This window comes from Heterodontus francisci, chromosome 4, assembly GCF_036365525.1.
Source record: "Heterodontus francisci isolate sHetFra1 chromosome 4, sHetFra1.hap1, whole genome shotgun sequence".
Classification (NCBI taxonomy): domain Eukaryota; kingdom Metazoa; phylum Chordata; class Chondrichthyes; order Heterodontiformes; family Heterodontidae; genus Heterodontus; species Heterodontus francisci.
In genome coordinates, this window is record NC_090374.1 from 158,759,238 (window position 1) to 158,782,433 (window position 23,196).

General features: G+C 42.6%; 1 protein-coding gene across 5 annotated transcripts in view; it reads left to right on the forward strand.

Annotated features, from left to right (window-relative positions):
• The window catches only part of gak (cyclin G associated kinase), a 134,521-nt gene that overhangs the window by 38,022 nt on the left and 73,303 nt on the right, over window positions 1-23,196 (forward strand). For 3 of the 5 annotated variants that reach the window (XM_068030465.1, XM_068030466.1, XM_068030468.1), the window contains exons 2-5: window positions 417-559; window positions 7,958-8,083; window positions 9,942-10,031; window positions 19,715-19,850. In XM_068030465.1, coding sequence (XP_067886566.1) covers window positions 417-559; window positions 7,958-8,083; window positions 9,942-10,031; window positions 19,715-19,850 — 495 coding nt within the window. Of the gene's footprint in view, window positions 1-117; window positions 233-416; window positions 560-7,957; window positions 8,084-9,941; window positions 10,032-19,714; window positions 19,851-23,196 lie in introns of all 5 variants that reach the window. The other 2 variants (XM_068030463.1, XM_068030464.1) reach the window with 1 other exon arrangement.

The window sequence follows — 23,196 nt, forward strand, 5'->3', positions numbered from 1 at the left end:
TGAAATGTCCCTTTGATCCTGTGTGGCATTCCTTATAATCATTAGGTATAAGACATTAAAAGTTTATACACCTTTATATCTTAATGAACAATATGCTCCTTGACCAAGCAACTTCAGAAAAAGCTTTCAGGGCATCCAAACATTGTGCAATTCAGCTCAGCAGCTTCCATAGGCAAAGAAGAATCTGATACTGGACAAGGAGAATACCTTATACTCACAGAACTATGTAAAGGTGAAGTTAAATATGAGTATGGATATACAGTGATTTTGATTATAGATTTGTGGATGCCTTTTTCGGGTTGATGTTTAGCCTGACTGGGTGAAAAAGCAAATTATCCATTTGCATATATATATATTCACAAGCTAACCACTTGGTACAACAATAACTTGATCTTCTTGTCCCCTTTTGTTTCTAGGCCAGTTGGTTGAGTTTTTGAAGAGGGCTGAAGCAAATAACCCATTGCCATGTAATACAGTGCTCAAGATATTTTATCAGACCTGTCGTGGAGTGCAGCACATGCACAAACAGAAACCGCCAATCATTCATCGAGATCTCAAAGTAAGGAATAGCTTCTGCTACCCTGGCAGTGTCAGAAAAATAATGCAGTTGATTCTTGAGTTGGGTATCGTAGTTGTGAAAATGAAGTTGCTTCTTAAAAAAAGAACCTGAGTCGTCATATTTTTGGTTTCAATACTTTCTACATTCTTCTCTTTTACATGTTTTCATGCTACAACTTCTATAAATGCAGCTATGTATCACACTTAGAGCTGCAACAATATAGAACTTGCAGTATGGATGCAGCCACTGAGCTGGTATCACTTTGGCATTTTATAATAATAATAATGTGTAGCCCCAGGACACTTGCTTTTTTTTCTTTTCATCAGTATTTTTCAAACTTTCTGTGCAGCCACCTTTTTAAGTTTTAGCATTAAGTGAGGACAGATCTTTTCCTTCTTATAGTTCTGAATCAAACGGGTAAGAGTTTTTTCCTTGAAGAGTCTTCTCATGAGGGTGTTGTGGTTTGTTTATATAAACTGAGGCTGTTGGATTCTTTGGAAATATTGCATGCATCTTCACAAGACTCTGTTTTATTGGGTTGCCTTCAGTCTGCATTTGCATGATCTTAGATGCTTTAATTGCAACTGAGTCTGTGTGCCAAAACATGTTGTGGATTCAAATTCTTTCTTTGTATGCACGTGAATTTGTGGCACATGAATTGACTCCAATTTTACAATACTCAGGAAAAGCAAAAACTGAAGTACTGGAGCCATGAGAAAACCTATTCTCTGCATTATTTTTCCAGCAGCGTTTTAGTCTCCCTAGCAACAGAGAACATTCTTTAGTTACTTAGTGTTTAATACTCTGCATTCTTTTATTGAGCTTATTTCACTGTGTTGGAGGAACAAAAAGAAGTCATTCATATTTAAAGTAGTCCATTCTCACTTCCCAGAAAATCTTGAGTACAATATTGTTATATTGCAAATTAGAAGAAATGGATGCCCAATTTACCATATTTTGGAGCTTCGGAAATTCGAAGTAACTGCAAGAAAATTCAGAGAGCTTGAGTTTATTGAAATACTTTGAATCTCCAGTGTTAAATGTGCCAAGTTAATATCTCTCAGATGATGGCAATCTAAAAGTAACAGAGTTGACTGGAAAAGAGTTGCTCAGGTGACATATGTGATGAGTCTATCCCTGGCTAGCTGCTTAAGCAAAGATCAACGTGCTTCCTGCTAACTAATTCGAATCCTTGCTCTCAAGCCCAACTCAAAGCCCATAGTCAGCTTTCAATCCCCTAAGATGCTGGTTTTACGACTCTTGATTTAAGTGTCCTTTATTGCGGTAGAGTTACTGAATGTGATTGTATCACCTACAGTATGATACTGCAAACTGCCCAAAAACTTAATGCAATAACCTCGTCACCATTGTGTAGATTTGCTCTTAATGCAAATTCAAGTCTGAGAGGATGGAAGAAGGGTTAAAAACTTGAGTGAATATTTATATATTTGAAGTATTCTTACTTTCCTTCAAATCTATTGCGTTTTTCACTAAATAATTGCTTATGGTTTTCATAATTTACATAAAAAATTTGGACTTGGGAACAAGTAATTATCAAAAGTTACAGATGATACCTAATTTGGGGGAGATGGAGTGTAGCTAATGCTGAGGAAGAATGCAACATATTACAAGAAGGTGTTAGAAAACTCACAGACGAGGCAGCTAAGTGGCAAATTAACCTCAACCTAGATAAATGTGAGATGATGTGCTTTGGTAGAAAAAATGGAAATATCACCTACATCTTAGAAAATAACACATTCTGTGGAAGAAGAGCAAAAGGATCTAGTGATACAGGTGAACAAATCATTACAAGCAACATCAGAGGTCAGTACAGCAATGAAAAATGCTAACATAGCATTGAGGTTTATTTGTAGCATTATAGAATTCAAAAGCAGTGCAGTTATGTTTAACTTGTACAGGACCCTGGTCAGGCCACATTTAGAGTACTGTGCGCAGTTCTGGTCTCCATACTTATATTTTAAAAAAAGGAGGTAGAAGCACTAGAGAGAATGCAAAAAAGATTTACAAATGTGGTACTGGAAATGAGGGGTTTATAACTATTGGGAAAGATTGAACAGGTTGGGGCTTTTTCGTGAGAAAATAAAAAACTTAGAGGGGATCAGATAGGGATCTTCAAAATTAAGAACGTGTTGGACAAGGTAAGTGTAGAGAAAATATTTCCCTTTGTGGGAGAATCCAAATCTAGCAGTCATATATCCAAGATAATTACTAGTAAATCCAACTCAGAGCATGGTTAGAGTGTGGAATTCGCTGCCACCGGATGTGATTGAGGCAAATAGCTTAGATGCTTTCAAAAGGAAACTAGACACATATATGAGAGAAAAGGGAATAGAAAGGTATTCTGAAAAGCTGAAATGAGTAGATGGAATGATAGACTTGTTGAGTATAAACACCAGAACAAACTAGTTGGGCTGAAAAACCTGTTTTACTGCTGTATATTGTGTAATACATGGAAATCATTAATAGTTTAGTTTAGTTTAGAGATACAGCACTGAAACAGGCCCTTCGGCCCACCGAGTCTGTGCTGAACATCAACCACCCATTTATACTAATCCTACACTAATCCCATATTCCTACCAAACATCCCCACCTGTCCCTATATTTCCCTACCACCTACCTATACTAGTGACAATTTATAATGGCCAATTTACCTATCAACCTGCAAGTCTTTTGGCTTGTGGGAGGAAACCGGAGCACCCGGAGAAAACCCACGCAGACACAGGGAGAACTTGCAAACTCCACACAGGCAGTACCCGGAATTGAACCCGGGTCCTTGGAGCTGTGAGGCTGCGGTGCTAACCACTGCGCCACTGTGCCCCCCCCATCCACCTCCCATCCCCTCCCTCATCACCCCCCCCATCCACCTCCCATCCCCTCCATCACCCCCCCATCCCCTCCCTCATCACCCCCCCCATCCACTCCGCCTCCCCCCCTCATGCACCCCATCCCCTCCCTCATCACCCCCCCATCCACTCCGCCTCCCCCCCTCATGCACCCCATCCCCTCCCTCCCTCATGCACCCCCCCCATCCACTCTTTCTTCCTTTCCTCCTAGGCCCTCTCCCCTCACCTTCCCACCTCCTCCTTCTGCACCCCTCCCCCATCCACTCCCCCCCCCCGCTCCCCCATCCACTCCACAATCCCCTTCCCCCATCCCCTCCCTCATCACTCCCCCCCCCCCATCCACTCCCCCGCATGAACCCCATCCACTCCACAATCCCCTCCCCCCATCCACCTCCCATCCCCTCCCTCATCACCCCCCCATCCACTCCGCCTCCCCCCCTCATGCACCCCATCCACTCCACAATCCCCTCCCCCCATCCACCTCCCATCCCCTCCCTCATCACCCCCCCATCCACTCCGCCTCCCCCCCTCATGCACCCCATCCACTCCACAATCCCCTCCCCCCATCCACCTCCCGTCCCCTCCCTCATCACCACCCCCATCCACTCCGCCTCCCCCCCTCATGCACCCCATCCCCTCCCTCATCACCCCCCCCATCCACTCCGCCTCCCCCCCTCATGCACCCCATCCCCTCCCTCATCACCCCCCCATCCACTCCGCCTCCCCCCTCATGCACCCCATCCCCTCCCTCATCACCCCCCCATCCACTCCCTCATCACCCCCCCATCCACTCCGCCTCCCCCCCTCATGCACCCCATCCCCTCCCTCATGCACCCCCCATCCACCTCCCATCCCCTCCCTCATCACCCCCCCCATCCACCCCCCATCCCCTCCATCACCCCCCCCATCCACCCCCCATCCCCTCCATCACCCCCCCATCCACCCCCCATCCCCTCCCTCATCACCCCCCCATCCACTCCGCCTCCCCCCCTCATGCACCCCATCCCCTCCCTCATCACCCCCCCATCCACTCCACCTCCCCCCCTCATGCACCCCATCCCCTCCCTCCCTCATCACCCCCCCATCCACTCTTTCTTCCTTTCCTCCTAGGCCCTCTCCCCTCACCTTCCCACCTCCTCCTTCTGCACCCCTCCCCCATCCACTCTCTTCTCCTCCACCCCCTCTCTCCCTCCCCTCCACTCCACTCCCTCCTCCTCGGACGGACTCCTGATCCTATTCTTCACTATACCAGATATTGAGGAAGAGGGGGAATTAGTGCATCTACATTGTTGTTCACCTATTTGTTTTTAAATCTACCAATAATTTTGTGTCCCTGACTTAACGCAGTTGTGCCTTTTTATATTTGGCTCCTCATAAATTGAGTCCCAAATCACTATACAGGTTTGCTTACAATTTGAGACACAGGCTTGTGTAGCCCCAGGACACTTGTTTTTTTCTCTTTTCATCAGTATTTTTCAAACTTTCTGTGCAGGAGATGCCCTACAAATAATAACACACTCCTGGGATCTCCTAATGTCCAAAAAGAAAACCACATTATCTGTGCAAACATATCTTGTGTTAATATATTGCAGCAGAAGTAATTAAATTAAAAATGCATATAACTACTTGGAAGTTCTCCTGGTATTGCCTTGGAAATTGCAGTCTACAAATCTACACCTTGCACTATTTTTATTTTAAAACATTACTCCCCCCAAAAAAGCCATCTGTAACTAAAACTCCTTCTTTAATACCTTCTCTGCAGATTCATGGTGCGGCAGTTGGTACAATCATAGGAGCTGATGCTTTGTTTGGTAGAAGGATTCTCTGTACGGTGGCAAAATTTTCAGAAATTGGTTTTGACTGGTTTAACCATCCATTGCCAGATCTGGCACCACTACAAAACACTATTGGATTCTGCACTTGTCGGCTAAAACTGGTCACTATTCCAGGATCATCTTGGAATGCAAAGATAACCCCCAGCTTCTTTTCTGCACTACTTATTAAACTGCTCTGTCGCTTCCACCCTCACCTTCAATAATGCGAGGATCATGGACTTCTTTGTCAATAAGATAGAGAAGATCTGATAAGCTGCCTTTGCCACATCCCTCCCTTCCACTAGCGCACCTGGTCAAACTTCCTCTAATGCCCCTGCTGCCCAAGCCCTAAACTCAGCGTCTTCCTCCAGATTCTCTCCTATCTTTCCTCATGCCCTCTCTGAGTTAATTTTGTCCATGAGACCCCACCTCCTGTTCCCTCGATCCTATTCCTACCAAACTGCTAATTGCCCAACTTCCCCTCCTGGTTCCTTTTGTAAACAGTTCTCTCTCTTCAGGTGTTGTCCCTCTCTCCTTTAAATCTGCCTTCACTCCCCTCCTCAAAAAAAACAACCATTAACCCCACCACGCTTACATACTATCGCCCGATCTCCAACCTCCCTTTCCTCTCCTCTTGAAGGTGTAGTCATCTCCGAATTCCATTCCCATCTTACTGGAAGTTCATCTTTGAATCCCTCCGATCAAATTTCCACCCGGCCACTATACCAAATCTGCTCTTATCAAAGTCGCAAATGACATCCTATGTGACTGTGACAAAGATAAAGTTTCCCTCCTCGTACTTCTCGACATGTCTGCAGCCTTTGACACAGTTGACCACATCATTCTTCTCTATTGCCTCTCCACTGTTGTTCAGCTGGGTTGGACTACTCTCATGTGGTTCCATTCTTGTTAATCTAATCGTAGTCACAGAATCACTTACAATGGCTTCTCTTCCTGCTCTTGCACAGTGACCTCTGGCGTCCCCCCAAGGATCTATCCTTGGCCTGCTTCTATATCTCATCTGCTGCCCCTTGGCAACATTATCCAAAAGCACACTGTTCATTTTCATATGTATGCTGAAGATACCCAGCTCAACCTCACCACCACTTCTCTCGACTCTTCCACTGTTGCTAAATTATCAGGCTACTGGATGAGCAGAAATTTCCTCCAATTATATATTGGGAAGACTGAAGCCATTGTTGTCGATCCCCGCTCCAAACTCCATTCCCTAGCTACCAACTCCATCCCTCTCCCTGGCAATAGCCTGAGATTAAGCCAGTCTGTTCGCAATCTTGTTGTCACATTTGACCCCGAGATGAGCGTCCGACCGAGTATTCATGCCATCACTAAGACCGTCTTTCCACCATCATAAAATTGCCTGACTTTGCCCCTGTCTCAGTTCATCCACTGCTGAAGCCCTCATTCATGCCATTGTTACCTTTAGACTTGACTATTCCTATGCACTCCAGGCTGGTCTCCCACATTCTGCTCTTGGTAAACTTTAGGTCATCCAAAGCTCTGCTGCCAGTGTCTTAACTGGCACCAACTCCCATTTCCCTATCACCCCTGTGCTCACTGATCTATATTGGCTCCCGGTTAAGCAACAACTTGATTTTAAAATTCTCATCCATGTTTTCAAATCCCTCCATGGCCTCACCCCTTCCTATCTCTGTCATCTGCTCCAGCCTCACAATCCTGCTCTAATTCTGGCCTCTTGGGCAGCCTTGATTTGAATTGCTCCACTATTGGTGGCTGCACCTTCACTTGCCTGGGCCCCAAGCTCTAGAATACCCTCCCTATAGCTCTCTGCCTCTCTGCCTTACTTTCCTCCTTTAAGTCACTCCTTAAAACCTACCTCTTTGACCAAGCTTTTGGTCTTCTGATGTGATATATCCTGTACTGATGGCTCAGTGTCATACTTTGTTTTACAAAGTTCCTGGAAAATGCCTTGGGACGTTTTATTGCATTAAAGGTGCTATCTAAATATAAGTTGTTGTTGAAATCACTAGGATTGGCTATTTCTGCCATATCTCTGGGTTTTTCTCCAGAGTCATGCAGAAGATTGGGTAAGCCCGTTCAGGGAAATTCCACCCCACTGTTCCAGTAAGGTTGCAAAAATTTTCTGAAGCCTCTTTGCATAGATACTGTTTTCATAAAACCTCTCTCTCTTGTTTCCCTCACCCACCCCTTCCCCCTCTTTTGTCTCGGGCAGCATGTGCAGCACATATTCGTTAGATTTGTTATTTTAATTGTACAGTATTTGAGAATTGCTGAAAATAGCAACATGTTATCAAAGCTTTTCGTCTTGCACTCATCAGGACAATACGCAAGAATAACCAATGAACAAAATAAATGACAGCCATTTGCCGGTTCATTCCTCAGGGTAATGCCTTGACCAAACAGAGTCAAGCTGCCTGGTTTAAATTTTAAACAAAGTTTGGCATTTAACTGTCAGTCACTGTAAACTGGTGCGTTCTCCATGGCAACGCCTCTACCAATCAGAATTCACTTGCCAACCAATCAACACTCTCTTTTCATGCAGTATAAGTTGTTGTTTTCTCTTACATTGGTTATTCTTGTGTATTGTCCTGATGAGTGCAAGACGAAAAGCTTCGACATGTCTCTATTATCAGCTTTTCTCAAGTTCTGTGCTGCCAGACGACTGTTATTACAGTATTTGCTTATCTTAATTTTGCTGTATGCTTTGTTTCTTAATATAGGTTGAAAACCTTTTGGTCAGTCATCAAGGCACTATCAAGCTATGTGATTTTGGCAGTGCAACAAGTATAGCACACTATCCAGACTACACCTGGTCTGCACAGAAGAGAGCAATGGTGGAGGAGGAGGTATGTGTGTACTTTTATCATTCATTGAATGGCACAGACTACACCATGGCACTATTTGAAGAAGAGCAGGAGAGTTTACTGGGTGTCCTGGCCAACATTTATCCTTCAATCAACATCACTACATTAGATAGTCTGATCATGTATCTCATTGCTGGGTGCATATTGGCTGCTGTGTTTCCCTACATTACAACTGTGACTACATATCAAAAGTACTTATTTGGTTGAAAAGTGATTTGGGACATTGTGAGGTTGTGAAAGGTGCTATTTAAATGCAATTTCTTTCCTTTTCATTTATATCTCTTAACATCCCACTGTTGTGAGTGAGTTAGCACAGCAATAAGTGGTTAATTATACAGAAACTGCAAGTCCTCAACCAGTGATCTGTTTATCCATTATGTAAAGTGCATTTTATTTGAATTAAGGAGAGAGGAAATGATGATCAAGGCATTTTTACAGTATGCTCTTTGAGAATGAGAACAGTGGAGGTGACCCTAGTAGTGATTTCTGACGGTCAAAAGGAAATAAGTACCTGAAAATATACAATATAACAGTACTTGACATTTAACTTTTTCAATTCGAGTGAGTTGGTGCAAAATGTCTTCCCAATTGAGTAAAAACCTTTTATGCTTTGCTCTTGGAAAGTATGTTTTGAGCTCATGGGTCTTATTATACCAAATACATGTGAAAAGGACAAATGTCAAGAAAAAGCTAACTAAAAATAAATGTCAGGTGTAAAAAACACTACTTTGGATGTAACATTTGACCGATTAAAGCTACTATTGTGAAGAAAATGTATTGATTGAATAAGACTATCTTGACAAAGCGGTGATATGTGTGTGCACTTAAGTCATTCAGTTTTATTCTAAGCTTGCAGCCAGTTTGTCATAGTTGTTAATTCATTTGTGTGGGTCTTGTCCTGCAGCAACATTTTGGACGCTGATAGCGCTGTGAGCAAAGAATTTGCATTTACATAGTGTCTTTCACAACCTCAGGACATGCCAAAGCATTTTGGGAGATAATGAAATACTTTTTTTGAAGTATAATGTACTAAATGCTCAAAACAGAATAAAACTTGAATGTCAGTGTCAAGTTAAAAAATAATTTTGAACTAACTTTTAAGGCTTGATTTCAACATACCTTAAGAGCATAAATCAGTAATGAAGAAAGGCTATATAGCCTATTGAAGCTCAACCCTCCCTCACCACCTATTACTCTAACTCTTCCATCAGAGTATCAGCTACATCTTGAACTACTGTCCTGCAGTACAAGATCAATTATATTCCAACCATTTATCCCACTTCCACTGATATCTGTTTAAAATATATTTTTCATCTAATTTTCATTTGTCTTCTATCTTTCTGTCTTACTGGAGGTTGAGTTTTTTCCAATGTAACTCCGTTATTTTATGTACTTTTATTGTGGGTCACCCTTTGTAAATTTCTTGCTAGGCTATGACGTTTGATCTCCAGTCTTTCCTCGTAGCTTATCCCATTGACAGTTGAAATCGCTATTCTGTCTACCCTTTCCAATGCCTATAATTATTGTTTTGTGTTTCAGTAACCAAAATAAAACATACTATCTAAGTGTGGTCTATCGTTGAGTTGTATATTCTTAGCATAGCATCTGTAGATTTCTGTTTCACTATTCTAGGATTCTGATTGTGAACCATGCAAGCTTAGTTTGTGCCTCGTGCTTTACAGTCGCTATTTGGCATTGATTTACTGTCTGCAGTAAAATGGGAATGCATTGTAAATGGTACTCATAGTAATTAAGCATTGGCGCACTATATATTTCTGTCTGATCACTGGAAAATAATGAAACATAAAGACATTATGTATCTTTCGGTTTTTTTTGCCAGATTACGAGAAACACTACACCAATGTACCGGACACCAGAAATAATAGATCTTTATTCCAACTATCCAATCAATGAGAAACAGGATATCTGGGTATGTCTGTCATCAAGTATTATGCTTTGTAATAGCAGGACAATTCACCTCTTTATTCATTGACAGGATGTGGGCGTTACTAATAAGGCCAGCATTTATTACCCATCCCTAATTGCCCTTGAGATGCTGGTGAGCTGCCTTTTTGAATACAGCTGAGTGACTTGCTCAGGCAGTTATGGGTCACCCACATTGCTGTGGGTCTGGAGTCACATATAGGCCAGACCGGGTAAGGATGTGATTGCACTGGTGCAGAGGAGATTCACCAGGATGTTGCCTGGGCTGGAGCATTTCAGCTATGAAGAGAGACTGAAAAGTCGAGGGTTGTTTTCCTTAGAGCAGAGAAGGCTGAGGGGGGACATGATTGAGGTATAGTCATGAGGGGCATTGATAGGTTAGATAGGAAGAGACTTTTTCCCTTAGTGGAGGGGTCAATAACCGGGGGCATAGATTTAAGGTAAGGGGAAGGAGGTTTAGAGGGGATTTGAGGAAAGAAAATTTCACCCAGAGGTTGGTTGGAATCTGGAATGCACTGCCTGAAGGGGTGGTAGAGGCAGGAATCCTCACAACATTTAAGAAGTATTTAGATGAGCAGTTGAAATGTCATAGCATACAGGGCTACGGGCCAAGTGCTGGAAAATGTGATCAGAATAGTTCGGTGCTTGATTGCCGGCACAGACATGATAGGCCGAAGGGCCTGTTTCTGTGCTGTATAACTCTATGACTCTATGACAGCAGACTTCCTTCCCTAAAGGACATTAGTGAACCAGATTGGTTTTACAACAATCTGGTAGTTTCATGGTCACCATTTTTGATACTAGCTTTTTAGTCTAGATTTATTTAATTAATTGAATTTAAGTTCTCCAGCTGCCATGATGGGATTTGAACTAGTTCTCCGGATTATTAGTCCAGGTTTCTGGATTATTAATCCAGAAACATAGCCGCTATGCTACCATTACCTGTTTGTAGTAATGACATCATGGTTGTTCCATTTTGGCCCAAATTTGGATTTTTTTTTTAATGAGTGTTGTTATGAGCTCAGTGAGACCGTTAACGTTAAAAATACAGGTTATGAACGCCCAGACCAATTTAAAGAATTGCATGACAAGATTTCATGTTTTAGGACTTATTACAACAACAAAACTAAAAGAAATTCCCATTAATTAAATAGTAACATAGAAACATAGAAAATAGGAGCAGCAGTAGGCCATTCGGCCCTTTGAGCCTGCTCCACCATTCATTATGATCATGGCTGATTATTCAACTCAGTAACCTGTTCCCGCTTTCGCCCCATATCCTTTGATCCCTTTAAACCCAAGAGCTATATCTAACTCCTTCTTGAAAACATAGTGTTTTGGTCTCAACTGCTTTCTGTGGTAGCAAATTCCACAGATTCACCACTCTCTGGGTGAAGAAATTTCTCCTCATCTCAGTCCTGGATGGTTTACCCCGTATCCTTAGACTATGACCCCTGGTTCTGGACTCCTCCACCATCGGGAACATCCTTCCTGCATCTACCCTGTCAAGTCCTGTTAGAATTTTATAGGTTTCTGTGAGATCCCCCCCTCCCCCCTCACTCTTCTGAACTCTGGCGCATATAATCCTAACTGACTCACTCTCTCCTCGTACGTCAGTCCCACCATCCCAGGAATCAGTCTGGTAAACCTTTGCTGCACTCCCTCTATAGCAAGAACATCCTTCCTCAGATAAGGAGACCAAAACTGCACGCAACATTCAAGGTGTGGCCTCACCAAGGCCCTGTATAATTGCAGCAAGACATCCCTGCTCCTGTACTCGAATCCTCTTGCTATGAAGGCCAACATACCATTTGCCTTTTTTATCGTCTGTTGCACCTGCATGCTTACCTTCAGCGACTGGTGTACGAGAACACCCAGGTCTCGTTGCATATTCCTCTCTCTCAGTTTATAGCTGTTCAGATAATAATCTGCCTTCCTGTTTTTGCTACCAAAGTGGATAACCTCACATTTATCCACATTATACTGCATCTGCCATGCATTTGCCCACTCGCTCAACTTGTCCAAATCACCCTGAAGCCTCTTTGCATCCTCCTCACAACTCACCCCCCCACCCAGTTTTGTGTCATCTGCAAATTTGGAGATATTACATTTAGTTCCCTCATCTAAATCATTAATATATATTGTGAATAGCTGGGGTCCTAGCACCGATCACTGCAGTACCCCACTAGTCACTGCCTGCGATTTGGAAAAAGACCCATTTATCCCTACTCTTTGTTTCCTGTCTGCCAACCAATTTTCTATCCATCACAGTACACTAACCCCAATCCCATGCGCTTTAACTTTACACGCTAATCTCTTATGTGGGACTTTGTCGAAAGCCTTCTGAAAGTCCAAATAAACCACATCCACTGACTCCCCCTCATCAACTCTACTAGTTACATCCTCGAAGTATTCTAGTAGATTTGTCAAGCATGATTTCCCTTTTGTAAATCCATGCTGACTCTGTCTGATTCTACCACTGTTCTCCAAGTGCTCTGCTATAAAATCTTTGATAATGGACTCTAGAATTTTCCCCACTACCGACGTCAGGCTGACTGGTCTATAATTCCCTGCTTTCTCTCTACCTCCCTTTTCAAATAGTGAGGTTACATTAGCTACCCTCCAATCTGTAGGAACTGTTCCAGAGTCTATAGAATCTTGGAAGATGACCACCAATGCATCCACTATTTCCAGGGCCACTTTCTTAAGTACTCTGGGATGCAGACCATCAGGCCCTGGGGATTTATCGGCCTACAATCCCACCAATTTCCCCAACACCACTTCTCTGCTAATTCTTATTTCCTTCAGTTCCTCTCTCTCACTAAGCCCTGTGTTCCCCAACATTTCTGGTATGATATTTGGGTCCTCCTTTGTGAAGACAGAACCAAAGTATGCATTTAGTTGGTCAGCTATTTCTTTATTCCCCATAATAAATTCCCCTGTTTCTGACTGTAAGGGACCTACATTTGTCTTTACTAATCTTTTTCTCTCATATACCTATAGAAACTTTTACAGTCAGTTTTTATGTTCCCCGCAAGCTTACTTTGGTATTCTATTTTCCCCTTCTTAATCAATCCCTTGGTCCTTTGCTGAATTCTAAACTGCTCCCAATCCTCAGGTTTGTTGTTTTTTCTGGCGAATTTATATGCCTCTTCCTTGGATCTGATTTCCCTTGTAAGCCATGGTTTGGCTACCTTTCCTGTTTTACTTTTGCGCCAGACAGGAATAAACAATTGTTGCAGTTCATCCATGCGCTGTTTGAATATTTGCCATTGCCTAGCCACTGTCGTCCCTTGAAGTAACGCTTCCCAATCCATCATAGCCAAGTCGTGCCTCATACCTTCGTAGTTTCCTTTACTAAGATTCAGGACCCTAGTCTCAGAATCAACTATGTCACTCTCCATCTTGATGAAGAATTCTATCATATTATGGTCGCTCATCCCCACAGGGTCTCACACAACTAGATTGTCAATTATTCCTCTCTCATTACACAATACCCAGTCTAGGATGGCCTGTTCTCCAGATAGTTCCACTATTGGTCCAGTCCGCGTGGGGTAGGTACAGCAACATCGCTGTAGGAAGGGAGTTCCAGGATTTTGACCCAGTGACAGTGAAGGAATGGCAATATAGTTCCAAGTCAGGATGGTGTGTGGCTTGGAGGGAACTTGCAGGTGGTGATGTTCCCATGCATCTGCTGCCCTTGTTCTTCTAGGTGGTAGAGGTCACAGGTTAGGAAAGTGCTGTCGAAGGAACCTTGGTGAGTTGCTGAAGTGCATCTTGTAGATGGTACACACTTCTGCCACTGTGCTTTGGTGGTGAAGGGAGTGAATGTTGAAGTTGGTGGATGGGGTGTCAGTTAAGCGGGCTGCTTTGTCCTGGTTGATGTTGAGCTTCTTGAGTGTTGTTGGAGCTACGCCCATCCAGGCAAGTGGAAAATATTCTATCACACTCCTGACTTATGCCTTGTACATAGTGGACAGGCATTGGGGAGACAGGAGGTGGGTTACTCGCCGCAAAATTCCCAGCCTCTGACCTGCTCTAGTAGCCACAGCATTTATGTGGCTGGTCGCGTTCAGTTTCTGGTCAGTGGTAACCCCCAGGATGTTGTTAGTGTGGAATTCAGCGATGGTAATGCCATTGAACATCAAGAGGAGATGGTTAGATTCTGTCTTGTTTGAGATGGGCAATGCCTGGCACTTGTGTGGCGTGAATGTTACTTGCCTCTTGTCAGCCTAAGCCTGGATGCTGTTCAGGTCTTGCTGCATTTCTACATGGACTGCTTCGGTATCTGAGAAGTTGCGAATGGTGCTGAACATTGTGCAATTATCAGCGAACATCCCGACTTCTGACCTTATGATGGAGGGAAGGTCATTGATGAAGCAGCTGAAGATGGTTGGGCCAAGGACACTCCCTGAGGAATGCCTTTTGTGATGTCCTGGGACTGAGATGATAAACTTCCAACACCACAGCCATCTTCCCTTGTGCTATGTATACTGACTCCAATCAGTGGAGAGTTTTCCCCCAATTCCCATTAACTCCTGTTTTGCTAGGGCTCCTTGATGCCATACTCAGTTAAATGCTGCCTTGATGTCACCTGTTCTTAACAGTATTTATTAACCATAATGAGTGGTACAACATAAAAGATTGTGATTCACTTAAGCTTTGCTTCTGTGTTTTCAAGTTATCTTAAATTTGATTAAATTACAGCTATACTACTCAGTCCCTACTAATCATAATTCTATGTTACACCTGCTCTCACAGTTATGCTTTTAACTGCAATACTATCACTTTGTTTAATTGCTGGACCTTCATTTCCCATTTACTCATGTTAAAATGTTCGCATTTGTGTTACAATCTCAGACCGTTAACATAAAAATACGAGATATGAACCCCCAGACCAATTTAAACAATTACATGACAAGATTTCAACTTTTGACTCTTTGTTATAACAACTAAACGAAATAAATCCCCATTAACTAAATTGTACTTTGTAAATAGCTGATACCCCAGATTACAAAGAAAGGTATTTACTTATTGAAATACTTGAAAACCTCACACTCACTTAAACATTACACAGTTCTTTTTGATGGTGAAATCCTTTGCAGTTAAAAGTCCCAAGCTCCTCCTAGTGATAATGGGTTGGATCTCCCAGACCTTTTCAAAAATCAGTGTCCTCTTCGCTCACTTCTCTGACTACTTCCAACCTGGACATTCATGAATAAGGCAGTTCCTGGTGATACTGCTGGTCTTCCACTTCTCCACAAGGTTCAACTTTCAAAACTGGTTCAAGTCTTCGCAGCCTTTTGCTATATTAGGCTTCCAAGAGAAGGTGTCTTTTTTCTGTCTCTCACTCACTTTCTCACTCACTTTCTCACTCACTTTCTCACTCACTTTCTCACTCACTTTCTCACTCACTTTCTCACTCACTTTCTCACTCACTCTCGCACTCACTCACTCTGACTGGATCCTTAAAGCCTGCTTTCAGGCTGCGACTGCTGGGTTCTCTTCTTATAGCTTGCTTTGAGGCTGCAACCACTTGTTTCTTACAGCCTGTCTGCCTTCAGAAAATCTGTTAAATTTATCTGGACTAAAAAGTCAATAACTTATTGACCTATTCCAGTATGCAGAGTGTAGAAGTCTGGTTTCACAGAGCCACCTGGGCCTTCTTTGTTCCCAGGTGTTAACAGCTGCTTGGTACAGTTGCATCTTCAGAATCACTGACTCCCTGTTTTATGATCAGAAAGTCTGGGAGGGCGAAACCAATTATTCTTCAGGTGTTTGGTCTGTCTCGTCCTTTTGCAGAGTGGATGAGAGGTCACCTGACCCTCCAGACTCCCATCTTAAACTTTTAAAAATCACAATTTTTAAAAACATAACCATGTTACAAAGTCCAGCGTTCATAAAAGTTGTTTCACGATATTATCTGTAGCAGACTTAATTTGTTTTAAGTGCAGTTATAATTACAAAAGCCTGCTGCAAAAATGATTTGAATTGTAGAATTTTACAGCACCAATTGAGACCATTTAACCCATTGCACCTGAAATAGGTTTCAGAGTGCTATCTACTAATTCCCCTGCATTTTCCTTTTCCCATTTTAAAATTTGTTCCCCAACCATTTGATGCAGTTTTGAATTTTGCTTTCACCAGTGTTACTGATATGACATTCCATGTTTTAACAACACTCTGAATTGGGCATTGATGGTATTCCATACAGCTTATGAATTCAGTTTCCTATAGTAAAAGAGCCTAGTAAACTCTATTATCATTATTAATTCATAACCTTTGCCTGTAGTTAGGATTTACCATAGTTTGCATTCAGTCTTGTTCACAGTAGTGACCAATACTGATGACAACTACTTGCTTGATTTTCTGGCTTTGAACAACTTGCATAAATGTGAATTTTGTTCCAATGTCAGCAAAAAGAACTTGTTATCATTTCACTCTCTGGAAGACTGTTCTACTGACAGAATTGTACAAACTCAATTCCAAGTGCCTCGACGTCGAATTCTGTTTCCTCCATGAAACACATTTCCTGCATTAGGTCGGATTATTCTCCGGAATGCTGTAGAAAGGGTTTCCGAGCCAAATGACGTTGTGTGCTGACTGATCTATCTAAGAAGAAGGTTGGGATCTTCCTGAGACATTCAACTCCAGCAATAGCCATAAATCACCTGGATCTCAGGTTCTACAGTAGCTTCATTGTTACTCAGTGAAACCAGCAAAGTCTACGCAGAGTTTTCAGCTGGCACAACACAGTCAGAAGAGCAGTGATCCACTCTGCTTGATGAGGCTGTCTCCAGATTAATGCTTCCCAGTCCAATTGATCCCAAAGCACAACAGGAGAAGACACTTTTGTCCAACAAACCTACCTGTTAACTCAGCTTTTGCAAACACAAGAGTAAGTGGTTAACTGAAGAAAGGTTTTGGTCATTCCCAAAGATCACATTTCTTTTAATTATAATTTCCACACACTCTCGTAAGTGTGAGTTCACATCCCAGAAAAACCAAGGAATAGGAATCTAGATGTAGTAGAGTTCTGTTGATTTGGGGAATCCACCATATTTGAAGCCTATTCAGAATAAGGCACCTGAAAGCCCCTGAGTAGGCTTTTAGCTGGTGCAGAGTTTGAGTGTTTAAAATCACCAAGGAACCCTTGCTTAACCTCGCACCCCCCCCCCCCCCCCCAACCCCCACTCCCGTAGAAGACTCCCCAGTGAGTTTTCATTGTGACAAGAAATGGGATATTCCTTGTGCTGAGGGAAATGCCTATTCACCTTGGCAGGAAAGAAAGACCAACAACTGGGGCAGAAAATTATAATCACAAGCTCCTTAAAAATAACATTTTATCAGACTCACTGGGTCAATTTTGCACTTTAATAAACCGCACAAGCCTTTGAATTCAAGGATTATGTCTAAGCTCATGTGCATAAAATGTTATCTAAATAACTAGCTGTTTGCTGCACCCCAACACAGTAGTGAGGATAACGCCCCTATTTATCTGGCTCCATAGTTAAGCTGAGAATTATTGGGGTAAAATACTGCAGATACTGAAAATCTGAAATAATAATAAAATGCTGGAAATACCTGCTGAATATTTTCTGTTTTTATTTGAGAACTACAGGGTTCTTTTTTTAAATTCCAGCAGCTTTTCCAAGGGAATAGAGATTTTGGTGAGAAAAATTGAAAGCCACTTTAGAGGAATCAAATAGTACCAACAATGACTGTGTGGGAGATCATGTGATGAAACCTCCAGGAATATATCCAATCATAGCTGGCAACCTGAGCAATGAGATGTTATCACATTACCAGTCCATTTCTATCCATTCCATAAATTGACAAAAGAATCACAGGCAACATGAGAAAAAATTTTTTTTACACAGTGTATTGTTATGATCTGGAATGCACTTTTTGAAAGGGTGTTGAAGGCAAATTAGTAGTAACTTTCAAAAGGGAATTGAACAAACACTCGGAGGGAAATCACTTGCTGGGCTATAGAGAAATAGCAGGGGAACGGAACTAATCAAATAGTTCTTTCAAATAGCTGGCACAAGCACAATGGGCCAAATAGCTTCCTTTTGTGCTGTATCATTCCATGAAAGCCTAAAACCTTCTCAGGGCATTGACTTACTATGATGGAAGTGAGCCACTACCAGCCCAAGGTACCCTCATTTGGCCTCGTGTTAGCAGCCATTGTTCAAGTGTCTGTCTACAGTGGTAGTGTTTCTTGAGTTATGGTGGCTATGTATTTATCTTCATATAGGCACCTGGTTGATCAGAGTTCTCTCCCACGAGAGTGTTTGTCCAGCAGGTACTGGCCTTTAAAGGAAACTGGGCTTCATTGTAAATTGAGAAATTTTCAACTGCAGTTATTGGGATGATCCAGTTGCTGACGATTCAAACTGTAGCCTTATTACCACAGGACCACTCCAGAGTTACTCAGCTTGGGCATTTGAATCTCAAAGCAGAAAACAGGATTTAAGTATAATGCACAAATTTCCTGTTGGAGAACAACTTCGCTCCATTTCATGCTACTGTAGGTTTAGTAACTCCTCCCATGGGAGGTCATTACTGTGAACTTACACACACTGTTGAAAATGTCAGTGTACCATTGAGCACTGTTGCAAATAGAGATAATCCAGATTGTTAAAATACGCTGACTATAAAGTTCAACTTTAGCAGAAAAATCATAATTTATAATTTGAAAAACAGTGAGTAACTGAGTCTTACAGATTAGGATTGTTGGACATTCTACTCCCTGTCTTTACCGCGTTAGCTGATTTCAGCTAAGTGGCGCTAGAGGCGGTATAATTGAATAAGAGGAGGAAAAAAATTGCTGTTGATTGCTATCCAGCGACCCTTGTTGCAATTGGATGTCAGGTTAGGATGGAATCAGCCTATGCTTTGATAGTATACTCAACTCAGTCTATCAACACTCAGAGATGAGGTTCCCACATGAAGAATGGTCACTTGGGCTAGGCATTGGAAGGTGTGATCTTTGCCTCTGGAACCATACCTCAGCAAAGAGTTAATGTCTTCAGGAGAGGAGGAGGAAGGGATTAATGTGCTCCATGGAGATCTATTGGCTGATGCCACTCCAAGTCTGTTTCACTGTTTGCTGAATTAAATGGAGAGTATACAGGGCTCAACAGAAGAGTTTTTCAATTTTGTTTCACAAAGCAAACATAGTTGGGGCCAGATGTACAAATGCAATATATTTCCTAAGATTGATCTTACAGGCCAGGAAGGTACCAGAACCAGTCCATGCTCTGTGCTGATTTAGCTGACATCAACCAGGACAGCAAGAGGATCAATATCCTTTGCCTCACTGCTCCTGGAGTAGGAGGGAACAATCAACCAGACGTCCCTCTTTCAAGTGGTATTCCTACTGAAAAGTGCAGAGTGGGCCATTAGGCCTGTTTTTCTTTCTTTTATGGTTGATCATCTGCTTTCTAGACTTGCACATGAAGTAAAATTGCTTGAGCAGAGGTACAGGAGAGTTGCTGGCTCTGTTAAACTGTGCAATGTAAGTTACTGCCTTCTGAAGAAAAAATTGAAATAGCAAAGTTAATTATAGACAAGTACTTGCTATTAAATGCAGTTGTGCATAGAGTTATCGTGTGTAATTAACATGCAGCTGTTTGATGAAATGCATTTTGTAACTTTTCTTAGGCCTTGGGTTGCATCCTCTACCTTTTGTGCTTTAAGCAGCATCCATTTGAAGATGGTGCTAAACTTGGAATAGTAAATGGAAAATACTCTATTCCTTCGAATGATACCAAATACACTGTTTTTCATGATCTCATTCGTAAGTATAATATCTCAGTTTGATATTCAGGCTAATTACGCAAGATATGTACTGACTTATTTTCTGACAATTAACTGTAGATTATTGCTTGATAATTTTGGAACAATTAACTGGGGTGTGGGGGTGTGCAGGGTTGGTTGCATGAACATTAACCCCCCCCCCCCCCCTCAACCCTCCCCCACCCCCAGCTTTAATTTGTAAAGTCCCTGGAATAACCTGGGCATCAGTGGATGCCATGACACTCTTGCTTCCAAAAGAGGTAATAAAAAGGAAAAAAAGAAAAAAAACTACTCCTGCGAATGACAACTAGCATTTATATTGTGCCTTTAATATGTGGAGAAAAAATCACTTCACAGAGGCCTTATGAAAAATGGATTCTGAGGCTAGTAAGCAGAATTTAGGAGTAGTGACAAATAGCTTGAGAGAAGAGGTGGGTTTTAAGGATGGCCCTAAAGGAGGAGAGGGAGGTGGAGGAGCTTAGGGAGGGAATTCCAGAGTGTGGTGAGCAAGCAGCTGAAGGCAAGCTGCCATTGGTGTGATGGAGAAAGGCTAGAGGTTAAGATTTCAGGGTGGGGTGTTGCAGGACTCCAGGTGTTTGCAAGTACAAGCAGAGTCAAGACCATGAGGAAATTAAATGTAAGGATGAAAATTTTAAATTGGAGGTGTTGAGAGATCAGGAGTCAATGTAGTTCAGCAAATACTGAGGTGTTCAGTAAGTGGAACGGTGCAGAATAGGGCATAGGTTTTGGATAGGGTGGAGGATGAGCATTGAAATCATCTAAGATGTTGACACATATAGATGAAGGTTTTGACAATAGATGGGCTGAGATAGGGGCAGAGGCAGATAATGCAATGGAGGTTAACAAGGCAAACTTGATGATGGAGAGGATATGGGGCTGGAAGCTGTGCTCGTGGCCAAATAGGATGTCAAGGTTGCAAAATGTCTGAGTCAGCCTGTGATTGTGGCTGGAGAGGGAGATGGAATCAGTGACAAGGATATCGAGTTTGTGACAGGGACTGAAGACAATAGCTTCGGTGTTCCCATTATTTAGCTGGAGGTAATAATGACTCATCTAAGAATGGATGTCAGACAGCACCGAGGTAGTGGATGGGTTGACAGAGATGGTGGAAAGGTACGGTTGGGTGTTGCCAGCACATGTGGAAGTAGACCTCTCAGCAGATGACGTTGCTAAGAGGCAGCATGTGGATGAGGAAGAGGCGGGTGTCAAAGATGGGTCCTTGGGCGACTCTGTAACTTACATTGTAGAGATGCGAAGAGAAGCCATTGCAGACGATGCTCTGGCTATGATCAAACAAGTAACAGTATAACTAGCAAGGGTCTCACTGAGTTAGTCACAATAGAAGAGGCATTGGAGGAGCTTAGTTTGCTGACCATGTCAAAGGTTGCAGAGAATCGAGGAGTAGGAGGGATAATGGACCACTGTCGCAGTCACAGAGGATGTTATTTGTGACACTTAGGATTGTTTTAGTGTTGTGTTAGGGCAGAAACCAAGTTGGCGAGATTTGTGCCAAGAGGTGTGCAAAAGATGGACAAGATTTGGAAGACAACAACATTCAAAACTTTGGTGAGGGGGGGTAGATTGGCAAGAGAGCAGTAGTTTACAAGGACAGAAGGGTGAAGGATTGTTTTTTTTGAGAGGGGTGATGGTGACCGTGGTTTTGAAAGGAAATGGGACAGTACCTGAGGAGAGGGACCATTTACAGTGTTAGCTAGCTTGGGACTGGAAAGGGAACTTTGGTGGCTAGCGGTTTAATAGGAATTATGTCATGGCTCCAGGAAGAGATTTCTTATGGGCGAGATGAGCTCAAAGAGGGCATGACTGGAGAAACAAGAGAGAGATGCAAGTTCATGACCAACTTCACAATGTATTTTTTTAATAGAATGCATAAGAGAACCTCAACAGATCCTTCATTCTGAGCTCTCATTGAGATTGCTTGCCAGGATTGGGAACTCCGGTTAAAAATTGGGGTTAGAACCTGTACTATTTTATTTGAAGCACTTATCAATGTATCAGTGTGGTATGATACTAAATAGCAAGTTAACTTATAGCTTAAGATATTTTTAATAAACTAAACATGCACTACTGCCCTTTAATTGTTTAAGATACTATGCTGCAACCTTTTTTTGTGTCTTTCTTCACAGTTGCAGATAAAACATTATTTTTGTTATACACTTTAAAGTGATAGAGTTTTCATGAACTTTTGCCCCCTCAAGGAGAAAATTAAACTTTGTACTCCATAGGAACACAGGAACAGGAGTAAGCCATTTAGCCCCTTGAGCCTATTCTGCCATTCAGTGAGATGATGGCTGATCTGCAACCTAACTCCACGTACCATACAAACATACAAACTAGGAGCAGGAGTAGGCCACTTGGCCCCTCAAGCCTGCTCCACCATTCTATAAGGTTGTGGCTGATCTGTTTGTGGACTCAACTCCACTATCCTGCCGACCCCTGATACCCTTTGACTCCCTTGTTTGTCAAAAATCTGTCAACCTCTGCCTTAAAAACATTCAATGCACCTGCCTCCACCGCTCTCCACAGATGCACGACCTTGTAAGAGAAAAAAATTTCTCCTCATCTCTGTCTTAAATGAGAGACCCCTTATTTTTAAACTGTTCCCCCCAGTATTACTCTCTCCCACAAGGGGAAACATCCTTTCAACATTCACCATATCAAGTCCTCTCAGGATCTTGTATGTTTCAATAAGATCACCTCTCATCGTTCTAAACTCAAATGAATACAGACCCAACCTATCCAACCCTTCCTCATAAGATAACCCTCTCATCCCAGGAATGAGTCAAGTGAACCTTCTCTGAACTGCTTCCAGTGCAGTTATATCCTTTTTTAAGTAAGGAGACCAAACCTGTGCACAATACTCTAGATGTGGTCTCACCAATGCCCTGTACAACTGCAGCAAAACATCCCTACTTTTATATTCCAATCCCCTTGCAACAGATGACAACATTGCATTTGCCACCTTAATCGCTCAGCGATGCTCAGTTTGGGTTCCGCCAGGGCCACTCAGCTCCTGACCTCATTACAGCCTTGGTTCAAACATGGACAAAAGAGCTGAACTCAAGAGGTGAGGTGAGAGTGACTGCCCTTGACATCAAGGCAGCATTGAACCGAGTATGGCATCAAGGAACCCAAGCAAAACTGAGGTCAATGGGAATCAGGGAAAAAACTCTCCGCTGGTTGGAGTCATACCTAGCGCAAAGGAAGATGGTTGTGGTTGTTGCAGGTCAATCATCTCATCTCCAGGACATCACTGCAGGAGTTCCTCTGGGTAGTGTCCTAGGCCCAACCATCTCCAGCTACTTCAT